The sequence below is a fragment of the Urocitellus parryii genome, chromosome X (genome assembly GCF_045843805.1).
Source record: "Urocitellus parryii isolate mUroPar1 chromosome X, mUroPar1.hap1, whole genome shotgun sequence".
Classification (NCBI taxonomy): domain Eukaryota; kingdom Metazoa; phylum Chordata; class Mammalia; order Rodentia; family Sciuridae; genus Urocitellus; species Urocitellus parryii.
In genome coordinates, this window is record NC_135547.1 from 58,913,875 (window position 1) to 58,928,963 (window position 15,089).

General features: G+C 38.1%; 1 protein-coding gene across 1 annotated transcript in view; it reads left to right on the forward strand.

Moving 5' to 3' along the window:
- Positions 1 to 15,089, forward strand: part of Cenpi (centromere protein I) — an 80,454-nt gene that overhangs the window by 39,993 nt on the left and 25,372 nt on the right. Inside the window, exon 15 of the mRNA XM_026410522.1 lies at positions 13,039 to 13,133. Within this exon, the coding sequence (XP_026266307.1) occupies positions 13,039 to 13,133 (95 nt within the window). The remainder of the gene's footprint in view (positions 1 to 13,038; positions 13,134 to 15,089) is intronic.

Sequence of the window (15,089 nt, forward strand, 5' to 3'; positions counted from 1 at the left end):
CTCTAGCAGTGCAGATCCAAGGTATTATAGTTTCCACCCTGTAGGTTTCCAAAACTTTGTCTTTCAGGGGGAGATCAATATTAACAGCACTCAATGCAAACAATATGTAGCATTAAACCAAATAGTTCCTATTCAGACATTTACAGTTTTGTTTCAATAAACAGAAATATTGTGCTCAAGTATTGTCTACAGCCTAAACAATATGTTTGCAAAAGGTTCTACAATTTCTAATGGTAGATGAAGAGAACAGGGCTGTTGTAGGATATGATGTTTATGAGGTTGGAGGAGAAAATAGAAGTATTAGATTGTAGGAAAAGGGAGGGAGGAATCAATAGAAGTTTGCTGTTTGCAGGAGAAAAAGAGAAGAAGAGAATCTGGGGAACCAATAAGTGACAGGAAAATATAGAGAAAGAGTAAAAACATAAATAAATAAAATAAGAAAAAAATTAAGAATAAAAAGAAAAAAAGTAAAAATTAAAGAATATACAACAAAACTGTAATATACCATTCAGACATCTCTGTCCTCAGTATCCTGATGTATGAAAAGTACTTGATTTAAAAAATGGTGTGGATGTGAAAACCAGAAAAAGAAAAAAAAATCTAAGGAAAATCAAACAATTGTTTCTATTGAAGTTCAGTATCTTCTCTGCTTCCCTTCTCATCTCATAGATGGGGTTGTCTGGAATTTGATGGTATCTCCATCTTCAGGAATGTGAGGGTTACTGGGTGGGTGGATTAATCTTGGAGGCGGAACTCTTTGAGGCAGGGTATAGCAATTGCCAGTCTCCATTGGAAGACTGCACCCTGGGAATCTCCTTTGGGGTCCACTTGTGTGTAGGAGCCTGATCTTAGCCCCTTATGTTGCTTGTGGGCCCTAAAATTCCTGTGTCTAATTTAGTCTCTAAACTGTATCTCTCACACTCCTGCCCTGACTTCCCAGTTAGGTATCTTTCTCTCTAGAGGTCCTAATGGCTGAGTACCTGTGTGTCTGTTGTGAAGAGCTGTTCTGTATTGGGCAGATCAAGACCAGGCATTGAGAGCTCTGGGCCAGTCACATTGCTGCAAGTGTTGGGCCAGGTTGGTGGCTAGGGAGAGGTTGGGAGACTAGGGATTGGGGAGCTGGAGGGCCCTATTGATTGCCAAACTGGTGGGGCCAGGGGATCAGTGGATGCCAGATTGGGAGTCAGGGACTGGACTGGTGTTGGTTCCCAGTAAGTGCCGGCTCTTGTTAGCTGTGGAATCCTGATGGGTGCTAGACTGGTTGGGTGGGCAAGATGAAAGGCTGGGCAAGATGAAAGCCAAAAGCTAGATGCTGTCACACCCTCTTCCAATCTACCAACCCCTTGCAAGGCTCTCTCCTGCCTCTGCAGCAAGATGGTGGCTATTAGCACAACTGCAGGTACTTTGATGATGGTCTTTCAGGCGCTGGCTGGTGTTACTAGATTGAAGTGGACATGCCCCTATATGTTGGTGGCAATGGTGGTGGCAAACCTGTAGATACCTTGATGTTGGGCTTCTAGGCCCTGGCTGGTGTCCCAAGATGGAGGCTGTTGCAGCTTGAGATGGCAATGGTAGTGGCAGAGGTAACCCACCATGTGGCAGAAGTGTCCCAAGATGGAGGCGATTGCTTTCAGAAATGGGGCAGTGAGGAAGGGCCATGTGGTGACAGTGGGTGACCCCATTCAGAGATGCAGTGCTGTGGCGGGCAGTGCTGTGGCAGATAAGTGTCCCCAAGGTGGAGGCTACCACGTTGAGGTGGCTATGGTGGTGGTTGAAGTGTCCTAAGGTGGCTGCAATTGGTAGATGAGGCAACAGTGGTAGGTGGCCCAGTGATAGTAGTTGCAGCATTGGCCCTTTTCCTTATTTTCTGTTAGGCATTTTGATTATGACATGTCTTGGCGAGCTTCTTATTTGACTACATCTATTTGGGGTCTTTCAGGCTTCCTGTATGTGAATGTCTATCTCATTTCTGGTTATGGGAGAAGTTTTTTTTTTTTTTTTTGTAACTATCTCATTGAAATATGTTCTTTATGCCTTTAGTTTGTATCTCCTTGTTCTCTTTTAGCTGAGTGAGTCTCAGGTTTGATCTTTTAAAGTTGTCCCAGAGTTCTTATATTTTCTGTAATTTTTTCCCTTTTACTGCCTTCTGTGTACTTCAGTTCATATAGCCTGTCTTCAGTGCCTAAAGTTCTGTCTTTGACAGCTGAGGTTCTATTTCCTTTGCAGTCTAATCTGTTAGTAATGTCTTTGAGTGAGCTTTTAATTTGTTTGATTGTGTCTTTCATTCTAGGAGTTCTGCTTGGTTTCTTTTCACTATTTTGTTTGTTTATTGATGTGGTCTTTTATCTACTGTAATTGCTGTCTCTCTCTCTCTCTCTTTGTGGGTTTTTTTTTTTTTTTTTGGTACCAGGGATTGAACTTGGGGGCACTCAACCACTGAGCCACATCCCCAGCCCTATTTTGTATTTTTTTAGAGACAGGGTCTCACTGAGTTGCTAAGCGTGCTGCCATTGCTGAGACTGGATTTGAACTCATAAGCCTCCTGAACTTCTGGGATTATAGGCATGTACCACCACACCTGGCCTGTAATTGCTCTCTTAATTCCTTCCTATGAGGATCAGTTTTTATAGTCTTTCTCTGGGTATTTGTCCACCTTATTCTCAGTGGGATCCTTTGTTGGGGGTTTATAGATTTTGTTTGCCTCTTTTCTCATGTTTTCAGAGATCTACCTCTTTTATTGTGTGTAGTTATTTTATTTGTTCTGGGACTTTTTGTTTGTTTGTTTTTGTTTAGTTTGTCAATAGTTTTATGTTCCATGAAGAAAGCAACTATTTAGTTTATCACTCAAATGTCACATCAGTGCTTCTCAAGAAAACCATTGTTCCTCTTCTCTCTGTTTTCAATGTATGGGTAGAAGCCAATGGGTGGGACCCGAGTTCCCACTCTGGTTGTTCCTCCTTGAGTCTTTGTTGATGGCTTGGGCCTTTTGTCTTGTCCTTTTTTTGAGTTGGTATAATGTCAGGGGAATATTTAGCTCAGCAGCAGAATCTCTAACCTGTGAACTTTTAGTGTCCCTGTAGATTCCTGCACCTCACAGAATGGGGAAAAAATAAACAGTAGTATCAATTGTTGCAAACAGCAAATAGTAAACAGTGTTAAAGTAAATACCCAGATCCTACAATGCCATCTTTAATGTTAATTGCCACCAATAAAGAAGGAAGGGTGGATTCAGCAATTATCGGCAGTGAAAACAATAACCATGAACTAGTCTGCCTTTAAAGCAAATAGCAGGCTAGATCATCCACAGTAGTAATGATGATGTTAGCATTTATTGTGGGGGCAGGAGTTATATAAACCATTTAGTTCTGAACAAGAGTAAAAATACAGGAACTTTGTTAGGAAGTTAGAAAAGACTACAGTTTCAGAAAGTGAACAGGATACAGAAGAGTATGTCATGTGATCTTTATACAGAGTGAGGGGAAAAAAAATAGAAGCAAGGTATTGGGAGAGAACAATGGAAAACAATAGAATTTGGCCTTTAGCAGGAGAAGATAGAGAAACAAGAGAAATAAACACATGAAAATCATATAATATCAGTTTAAAGAACCCAAACCTTCACACAACAATGCTAGGAAAAGATAATTACATTTTTTAAAATGCTGAATGTGAGAGAAAAGAAAGACAAATAAGTGTATGCATATATGTCCCTGAAACAGGACAGCCAGAATTCACATGCTTGCATGCACGCACACACACACATCCACACATGTATATACACATACATACACACACATGGAAGGAGTAGGAAGAAAAATTAAAATATATATATATATATTTTTTTTTTTTTCCAAAATCTTGGTGAAGATTGAAGAGAGCTTCTCCACTGAGTTGGTCAAAATATTTGACCAGAATAGGTGGTCCTTGTCTACGTTGAATAGTCTTTCTTTCCATTTTTTTGAGCTATGTATTGATAGAACAAGGGGTGGGGGATGTTAACCTCTTCCTGTTTTTGTGTTGCTCTCTGAATTACCTGTTGAAGTGGCCTAATACTGAAGCTGTTTGATATATGTATTAGTCAGCTATTTCGTCACTGCTGTGACAAAATGACCCAACTAGCATAGCTGTAGAGGAGGAAGAGTTAATTTGAGGGCTCACAGTTTCAGTGGTCTCAATTCATGGACAGCTGGTTCCATTCCTCAGGGCTTCAGGTCTAATTTGGCTTTGTTGAATGGTACCTTTTTTGGAAAGACAGGATTGTTCCATTCCTAAGGTTAGACTTTAGCAGATCACTTATGCTGGTTTCTTCCTAAGAAAGCTAAACATGGGCCAGTCCTCTTCTCACTGCTGCCCAAGGAGCACAGCCTTCTGGGGACTAGTCCCTGAGTGTATTCACCCCTGTTCCCTCATGTGAGCCACCAGACATGAAGACTCCCCTTGGCCCTTCTGACTAGAATCCCTCTGAGTTTAGTCTACTCCAATGCCATTTCTCATGTTCAGCCAGGTACTGCCTAGGTCCCTCGATAGGCACCTGCAGGATATTTGTGTGTGTGTGTGTGTGTGTGTGTGTGTGTGTGTGTGTGTGTTTGTGTGTGTTCTTATCTCCCGAGTCCCACAGATGCCTTGGGAGCATACTCTCCTAAAATGGCTCCCATGTCAGCTCTCCATGACCAATTGAGACACAGAGCTCACTTATTTAAGCACCTGAGTGCACTTTTCAAGAACCTGCACATAGTGCAGTTTCTTGGGTCAGATAAGCGTAGGCATTAGTTGTAGATGGACACAATATTTATTTATTTATATGTGGTGCTGAGTATTGAACCCAGCGCTTCACACATGAGAGGCAGGTGCTCTACCACTGAGCCACAGCCCAAGCCCAGTAGGCAGTGTTTTTGATCTCAGGTTTATCCGCACAAGACAGCTTGGAATGTGGCTTCCTTTACTTCCCCTCCCTTTGTCTGTGGTGAGTATGTTACAGCGGCTGCAGGTAGTAGGCTTTCTTCTTTGTTTCCTGTACTGAAATTTCGGCGTCCCTAAGCACTTAAGTGAAATCCCTCTTTCACCCACCTCACTGAAAAACTGTATGCCTGCTACTTTGGTGTCATGCCATGGTGCATCTAACAATGTAGCCACCTCTATTCCACCACCTTCCAACCCAGTGTATATGATTTATTTATATTGCTTATAACTTTTACTACCTGATCAGTGTTATCATTCATATGAAAATACACACCAATTCTTCCAGCTAATAAATTTTCAGAGGCTCCATTTTGTAGTTTATTTTTTGTAATTTTCTCTTAATCTTGTATTTGGGTTTTTCTGTTTATTTTTATTATGTGTGTGTGTGTGTGTGTGTGTGTGTGTGTGTGTATAGTTATAGATGGACACAATACACTTATTTCATTTATTTATATTTTGCCATGTTGAGGATCAAACCCACTACCTCACACATGCTAGGCAAGCACTCTACCACTGAGCTATAGCCCCAGCTCTATATTTTTATCTTATTCCACTGAAGAGCTATTTATCTATAAACATTGGGTTGAACCATACACAACTGCCAAATGTAGGTCAAAGATGGTCGACAATTAGCAGTTTCTTATGGTTAAACCAAAAATGCACATACACATTTATGCATACATACATGTATTTCTATGAAAGTGAGAGGTGGGATAGGGGAGGGAAGATGGAACGGAAAACAGACAGTCTTCAAGGATAGAACTCAAGGGAATATTCAGTATTTAATTCTGAAGCTAAAAATGAGGAGAGTCTGTAAAGCTACCTTAAGGAATTAACAGAGGTATGAAAAGAACTAGGAGAAGAATAATGCAAGGAAACAAAGGGAATACAGGATATCATGAAGGAGTGAAGGAATATTGCCAAATATTCCAGGAAAGATGCCACTTCTTTTTTTCTTTTGGAATTAACAATACCGAGATTTTGGCTAACTTTGTGACTAATTTTAATACAGTGTGGATCCAGAAGCCAGGTTGTGAGATTTGAAGGGTGAATACAAAGTGAAAAAGTTAAGACAGCTGGGGATATAATTTAGTGGTAGAGTGTTTGCCTAGTATGTGCGAAGCCCTGGGCTGATCCCCAGCATTGTAGAAAAAAAAAGTGAAGACACTGGTTACAGAGCATGCTTCAAATTTACCTAAAAAGAAGAGGTTCAGAAAGAGATATTTTTATTGGGACTTTGAAAGGAAGTTGTATTTGCTTGTTTGTTTCCCCCAGAATGAGAGACAGAAACCTGAGTGTTTATAAATAGAGCCGAAAGAGCTAGTTAAACACAGGGACAGGCTGAAAATTGAGGAAAGATAGGGGATAGTTAATGATATAAGGTTCCGGAAGAAACATGAAAGTATTGAATTAAGGCTAGGTAGAGGAGCCAGGCATGGTGATACACACCTATAATCCCTGTGGCTTGCTTGGGGGGATGAGGAAGGAGAATTGCAAGTTCAAAGCCAGCCTTAGCAACTTAGTGAGGTACTAAGCAACTCAGTGAGAACCTGTCTCTAAATAAAAACTTAAACAAGGGTTGGGAACTAGATAGAGGGGTTTGCTTGAATGGATGGTGAGAAATGGGAAGCACCACTTATCTTCTAAAACTGTATGGGGAAGGACATATGGTTAGGTAGATATGTAGGTATATTTGTAGAGTTGGAAGAAAGGGCAAGAAAATAAAATAATTTGTGCCTAAGACTGTTGAAGTTTTCAAAATAGGAAGCATGTTACATAGGAAAGAATTAAGAAGAAGGACTTGGGGGGCTGGGGATGTGGCTCAAGAGGTAGCGCGCTAGCCTGGCATGCGTGCGGCCCGGGTTCAATCCTCAGCACCACATACAAACAAAGATATTGTGTCCGCCGAAAACTAAAAAATAAATATTAAAATTCATTCTCTCTCTCTCTCTGACTCTCTGTCTGTCTGTCTCTCTCTTTAAAAAAAAAAAGAAGAAGTACTTGGGGTGGTTTTCTAGGTAGGACAGCCTACACAGATGGGGAGGGGAGCAAGAACATGCACTGATCAAAGACAAATAAAGAATTATTGAGCTTCATTAAGGGTCCTGCTGAAGTTGGAGAACATAAATTTGGAGTGGCACTAACACGTATAGTTTTGTAATTTTCTTCAGCTTAATAATGTAGAAGAGAAAATATGTATTAAAATTGAATGAATCTGGGGCTGGGTTGTGGCTCAGTGGTAGAGCCTAGCATGTGCTAGGCTGGGTTCGATCCTCAGCACCACATAAAAAAAAATAAATGAATAAAGGTATTGTGTGCAACTACAACTGAAAAATAAATATAAAAAAATTGAATGAATTTGGAGTTTTGATGATTGAATGGAGTGCAAGAGAATTGAGAATGATTGACAGTATGATTGACAGTATGGTCTGTTCTGTATAGAGAAATAAGGATAAGTGAAGGTTAAGCTTGAAAATAGAAAATAAAATGAAGTAATCAAAGGATTGAATGTGAAGTTGAATAGTAAGAGTATAGTTAGTTGGAGTTGAGGGTGTGAGGAAAAATAGGAAAGCAGGAAAAATAGAAAGTTACAACACAAAAGTAGTAGATTTCAGTGGTGGTTCAATTTAGGTTATGACAGAATCTAGTGTGTGGCTGTAGAAGTAGGTAAGGTAAGTGAAAGTGAAGGCTGTTTGATTTAAGGTCAAGAAAATAAAGCTGAAGTGTTGAGTGGATTATCTTTGGGGGGACACTGACATAACTGAGTTGTCAATGGCAGGATACAAAGCAGAGTGTTGAGGTCCTCAATGAATGTGGATGAGTTTCCAGGAGATAGATAGTAGAGATTTGGGGAAATAAAGTGGGGATGTGGGTATAGCTCAGTGATATAACACTTTCCTACCATGCATAAGGCCCTGGGTTTTATCCTCAGCACTGCTAAAACAAACAAACAAAAATGTAAATGGTAGTGTAGTTGGATAATGTGAGCATCAAAGGAGAAAGGGTTTTTTACACAAGGAAGGAGAAATAATTGTTTGGAAATAATGTTGGAGATAGACAATTTTGTGTTTTGAAAACCAAAGAATAGTCAAAGACATGAGAAAAACTAGCAAAATGCAATCTAAAATGGGGGTCTTTAATTCATCTGTTGGTAGATGTTTGACTTAAGAGGTTCTGTAACTGATAAAATATTTGTAAACATTCTGAAACAAGGAGAAATTTTTCCCTTGTGTCACCTGATTAAATAGAAGGTCTATTTGATTTTTATTTTGTTTTGTTTTTGGTATCAGGGATTGAACCCAGAAGTTCTTAACCACTAAGCCAGAATCAGAATATAATTATGGTGAAAAGAGAAGCATACTTTTAGAATATGAATGTGTGGGTGTAGGTTAACATTGAATAAAAGTTTAGGGTATTGCAACTGAGAGATTTTAGAAGGGTAGGATTAATAAAAGGGGACATGAAGCACAGAGAAATATAAGGATAAATATCCAAAGGAGAATATATTTTAGGAGGTGACTAAGAATAATAGAAACATGAAATAGGGTAGAATTAGCTAGAAATTCAATTAGTTTCAGAGGCTTTATAGTAACTTATTATTGCCTTATTATTGTATGGTTTGACTACCACCTTAGTTTAATAAATGAATAATATTTTAAAATCTATAAAAGTATTTTAACATTCTAGTACATTTTGTTTGTGCCTGATTGATTGTGTCTGTCATAAAAAAACTTTTTTTTTCATTGTAGAATTTTGCATAGGAAAAGCCCCATAAACCCTCCATAACCATGATGTCTTTGCTTTGGAATGTTAATTGTTCAATTTTTGTTCTTATTGATTTATCATTTTCTATACAGTTTTAGACAATGGACATAAATTTTAAAAACCAAATACAAAGTTATCATTGCATAACAATTCCATATTTCCACATAGTCTTCATAATATTTCTAATAGTGGCACCATAGTCATAGTACTACAATCTGTTTAGTCATTTCTCCATTATTATTTCTATTCAGTTTCTGTTGTAGGAATAGATAGCTGTCTTGAGCATCTTCATGTGACATATACATACTGCTGTTCCTTTGCTAAAGCATTAAACACTGCAATGTGCACTTGATAGAGTGCTTCAAATACAAGGGTCTAGCAGCCATGGAGAAAGAATTAGGGTTTGGGAGAGACTAGAATATGGGAGACTAGCTAGGAGAATAGAGATGTGAAGGACTGGTATAGGGTAATTATAGTGGAATTGGGAAGGAAATGAATAAGTTGGACATTTTGAAGGAAAATTGATAGGATTTGGTGACTGGAAATAAAGCATGAAGGATACAAAATAACTTCAAACTTTTTATCCTGAGATAGTAAAGGAACTAGGGAGATTTTGCCTGGAAGAAAAACAGAGTAAGATCTTTTGGTTCCTTTCAGGTTTTTAAAGGATCTTTACATGGAAGTTCTCTGTATAAGAGGCAGAGTTAGCTAGAGGGCAGTATTTATTTACTTATTTAGGTACTGGGGATTGGACCCAGGGGTGCTTTACCACTGAGCTACATCCTACCCCTTTTTATTTTTTTATTTTGAGATAGGGTCTTGCTAAGTAGCTTAGGGCCTTACTAAGTTGCAGAGACTGGCCTTGAACTTGCCATCCTCCTGCCTCAGCCTCCTGAGTTGCTGGGATTACAAGTATATGCCTGGCTTAGAAGACAGCATCTTATTACAGGTAGAGCAGACTTAAAAAGGAATAAAGGATTTTCACAGGTAGTATGTATTTCCTAACAGTGGAGGAGGTCAAGCAGAGGTTTAACATTTGTCTACTAGGGATGTGTATGTAGAAAAGATTCTACATACACATCTTCTTACCTTTTTTTTTTAAACCATGTCCCCTTCCATAAACATGAAAACCTTCCTTTGTTGTGGGGGTAGAGTAGGTGGGTGTGGAAGTAAACCTTTTTGATTTGTATATTTAGCATTGTAATATTGATTTTTTTCAAATTATAAAATTCCCTGGCAGAGGGATTTTCTAAGTCAGTATTGTTTTAGATGACCCAGGTTGCTTTCAACTTGGACATATTTTTAATATGAATATGAAGTATCAGTTTCTTTTTTTTTTTATTCTTTATGTGTGTGTGTGTGTGTCTGTGTGTGTGTGTGTGTATGTATGTATGTATGTAGGGGTGGGTACTGGGGATTAAACCCAGGGATGCTTTACTACTGAGCTCTATCCTCAGCCCTTTTTTTTTTTTTTTTTTTTTTTTTTTTTTGAGACAGGGTCTCACTAAATTGCTGCCTTCAAACTTGTGATACTCCTGATTCAGCCTTCCAAGTTGTTGGGATTATAGGTGTGGGCCACCATGCTGGACTGAAGTGTCAATTTCTAGGGAAAAAAAGTAATTGAACTGTTCTGTGAAGTAGTAGTATGCACCCTATTGCTGGAAATATTGTTTATTATTTATTATTCTTTATTAAAGATATTTAAGAAAGGTTTTAGATTTATAGATTCTATAGTTTATAATCATTAATACCTGGGTGAATTTCTATTATGACTCCTACTTTTTATATGTGAAGGCAATCCTGGGAAATCAAGGCAAAGCCTGAGAAAGGAAAGATTAGAATTATTTGATTTTCAAAGTCAGAGAAGATAAATTTTATGACCTTCAAAAAGAAAGTAACTTGTGGTCGGGGGTTGTGGCTCAGAGGTAGACCACTAACCTACCATGTGTGAGGCAATGGGTTCAATCCTCAGCACCACATAAAAATAAAAAAAAAGATATTGTGTTTGCCTATAAATAAAAAATAAATATTAAGAAAGTAACTTGTAGTTGTGGATCACAAGATACAAGGGGTGGGAAACTCATCTGTAGCAACTTCAGAGGATCTCTAAGAGGGGACAATAATGATAATTTTTTGTTTTTGTTTTTGTTTGTTTGGTTCCCATGTGTCCACTGGGGATTAAACTCAGGGGCTCTCTACCACTGAACTATATCCCCACCCCTTTTAATTTTATTTAGGTTTTTAAAATAATTTTTCTACATTATTTATTGGTACATTATAGCTGTACATAATGTTGGGAGTTGTTTTACATATTCATACATACACATAGTGTAACAGTATAATTTGGCCATTATCACTCCCCAGAACTCTAAATTAATTTTTAAGTTGGTGTATTATATTTATACAAAAAAGTGGAATTCATTGTAATATGTTCGTTCTTGTATGTGGCATAGTTTGGTTAATTTCATTCTGCTCTCATTCCCCTTTCTTATCCCTCCTCCCTCCCTTTCATTCCTTTCCTCTCTTCCCTTGTTCTCCCTTCTGTTTTCAAAAGATCACCCATCCCCTCTTTTAAAATTTCTTATTTTTCTCTAGCTTCCACATGTAAGAGACACATTTGAACTTTGACTTTCTGAATCTGGCGTATTTCACTCAGCATAATGTTTTCCAGTTCCATCCATTTATCAGCAAATTACATAATATCATTCTACTTTATATCCTAGCCCTCACCCCCTTTTTTTTTTTTTTTTTTGGTACTGGGGAGTGAACTCAGTGGCACTTAACTACTGAACCACATCCCCACCCTTTTTAAAATTTTATTTATTTAGAGACAGGGTCTCACTGAGTTGCTTAGGGCCTTGCTAAGTTGTTGAGGTTGTCTTTGAACTCGGAATCCTGCTGTCTTATCCTCCTGGGCCTCTGGGATTAAAGGCATGCACCAATGTGCCTGGCTTATCCCAGCCCCTTTCCCCCACATGTTTTAAAATACTTTTTAGTTATTCTTGGACACAATACCTTTATTTTTTTATTTTTATGTGGTGCTGAGGAATGAACTCAGGGCCTCGTACATGCTAGGCAAGCGCTTCACCGCTGAGCCACAACCTCAGCCCCTCCCCCACATTTTTAATTGGTGCATTATAGTTGTACACAATAATGACATTTGTTGTTACATCTTTGTACATGCACACATTATAACAATATAATTTGTCCACTATCACTCCCCAATACTTACTCTTCCCTCTCTACCCACCACCCCTGTTCATTTGCCTCTTCTGATCTCTCTCTGATTTTTAGGAGATCCACTCCCACCTTTCTTTTCCTTTTTCCCCTCTAGGTTCCACATAGGAGAGAAAATATAACCCTTGACCTTCTGAGTTAGACATATTTCACTTAACATGATGGTCTCTAGTTCCATCCATTTTCCCACAAATGACATAATTTTCATGTTTCTTTATGGATGAATAAAATTTCATTGTGTATATATACTATATTTTCTTTATCCATTGATAGACACCTAGGCTGGTTTCCTAATTTGGTTATTTGATTGTTGTGAACTGTGCTGCTATAAACATGGATATGCATGTATTGCTGAAGTAAGATGACTTTACTTCTTCAGGATAAATTCCAAGGAGTGGTATAGCTGGGTCATATGGTAGTTCCATGTCTAGTCTTTTTTTTTTTTTTTTTTTTTTTTTTTGTGTGTGTGTGTGTGTATGTGGTGCTGAGGATTGAACCCAGTACCTTGTGCATGTGAGGCAAGCACTCTACCAACTGAGCTATATCCCCAGCCCTCCATGTCTAATCTTTTGAGGAACCTTCATATTTATTTCCATAGTGGTTGTACTATTTTTCAGTCCCACCAACAGTGTAAAATTGTCCCTTTTTTTTCACATCCTCTCGCTAGCCCCTTTTTATTTTGAGATAGGGTCTCATTAAGTTGCCTAGGCAGGCCTTGAACTTGAGCTCCTTCTGCCTCAGTCTCCCATGTAGCTGGAATTACAGGCATGCTCTACCACTCCTGGAAAGGATGTTTTTATTTGATGATATAATGTTTGTTATAAATGAATATAATTTAGAGAAAAAAGTCTTGTTTTAGGCCAGTCCTGTTGAGGTGAGTTTCTTGTAGAGAAAATGGCAAAATAAACTTGTGTTTGAGGTCATCTGTCACCTGGAGAATTACCATGTTGGAGCAGCACCTATTGAGTTCTAAGACAGTCATCTCTATGGTCCCTTCTGCCTCTACCCTCTGTTCTGAACATTGTTATGTCTGAATGATATCTTGAATGAATTTTGTTTTGTTTTGTTTTGCCTCCGCAGTGTAGTGTTCTTCAGAGTCTGAAAGAGCTACTGCAGAACTGGCTGTTGTGGCTTTCTGTGGACATTCGCATGAAACCTCTGACGAGTAGTCTTCTGTGAGTTATCTTACAGTCCTCCAGAAAAGATAATCTATATAAAAATGTTTGCATATGAAGTTTAATAGTGTGTCATGAAACCTTATGGTTTCTTATAAATGCTTGGTAGTACTTTTCTGAAATACTTTTTTTGTTACTTTTCACTTTTCTTCCCCACAAAAAGAGAAGTTAATTCTCCAGGTTCCTATTATATGTCAGAAAGCAGCCCTTTAGCCTCAAAGCACTTGGTATGAGTTACTTAGCAAAACACTGGAGAGCTGAGATTAGCATTGCAACTTTGACTTCCATTCAGCCTAACTCACTTTATAAAATGTATTCTTATATATGTAAAGCCAATTTTGATGATGAGTAGAAATATTTTGAGGTAATTTTTGCCGTACAATTTTGATTTTTACATTTCTCTGGTGTAATTTGGTTAGGTGTATTAATTTATCTTGACTTTTGGGTTAAAGAGCCCAAATTTCCATTAAATGTGTGCTTTACCCTAAAAGTGGAAGTAAAAGACTGGATTTCAAGGAAATACATAATCATATTATTCTATTATCAGCCACATTATTTTATAGCATTTAAAAACTTTATATTATAGGAAGTTGCAAACATAATTAAAAGAAGAGAAAATAGTGCATTGTTATCTCTAGGTACTCATCATCCACCTTCAAAAGTTAACTTATGATTAACCTTTTTTTAATCTATAAATCCTTCTACTTCCTGGATCATTTTTGTAAAATATCAGGGTTTTTTGAGATATAATTAATACACATAGCATAAAGTTTATCCTTATGAGTACACAATTTCTTGGGGTTTAGTATATTCACAAAGTTGTACATCTAATTTCAGAATGTGTTCATTATTCCCCCAAAGAAATGCTATACCTATTAGCAGACATTCCCCTGTTGTGCCCTGGCAACAACTAATCTACTTTTTTATCAATTAATTTACCTTTTTTGAGCATTTCATGCTGCTCCCATCCAGCCTACCATGCAGACACGGAATAACTTTTTATAAGTTTCAGGATGGCTTCCCTGGCTCCCAGCCTCAGGCTCCCACAAGGGGACAAGAGAAAGTCATGAGAGGCTGATGAGAGATAGGGAGTGCACGTTCTGGAGTTGGCTTTTATTGGGGGATGCTGTTTCTTAGAACATCCTATCTGAAAAAAGGGACAAAGGGTAGGATTACAAAGGAACAGGTGAGTGTAACTCAGTCCCACCAGGTAACGTCTACTCCTGGAGCCATGCCTAATTATCCAAGCAGAGGTAAAGCCCAAGTTATTGTGGGGTGCAATAATTGTTCAGTATCTCTTGCTCAGGACTTAAGGGCATATTTCCAGAGCAGCTCCTGACATATTCCCCCTTCTTTCTTTGAAAAAGTATGTGATGAGTCGCTATCTAGAATTCTTGTTCTGAAGGCACAACATCCTATGACTGCAAGAGAGGATTAATAGCAAAGAGAACAGTCCAATAATATACCATGTAGAATGTTTTAGTATGTTTCTGCGGTTAAAACCATTCAACTCTTGAAGTATTTGATCAGGTAAAGAGGTAGGATCTGAAAAATTAATCTTACTTTTTTTGTATATCTTGGTTATGATGATGTAAGTCCAAAAGATCCAAGTTGTTATTATTGTTCTGCCAAATACCTAATAAATGGTTTTTAACCATTTCCCAATTCCATTGGGAAGCACTGTATTTGGCAGCGGTAACACACGCATATTTATAATCAGTATGACATTTGAGTCTTTCCTTGAACCTTAAAGCTGAAAGCTCATTATCAATATTTATGACAGTAGCTTCTAAGGCATTTAGCTTAGTTTCAATCCTTTCCTCAATATTTATCTTATTATAAAGAGCTTTGGAAGTGTTCTAAGCCAAATTATTAAGAAAATCTGCATGCTGAATATTTTGGCCACTGAAGCTATGACCGTGGAAGCAATAAATGAAATTAAGGCAGCCACTCCAA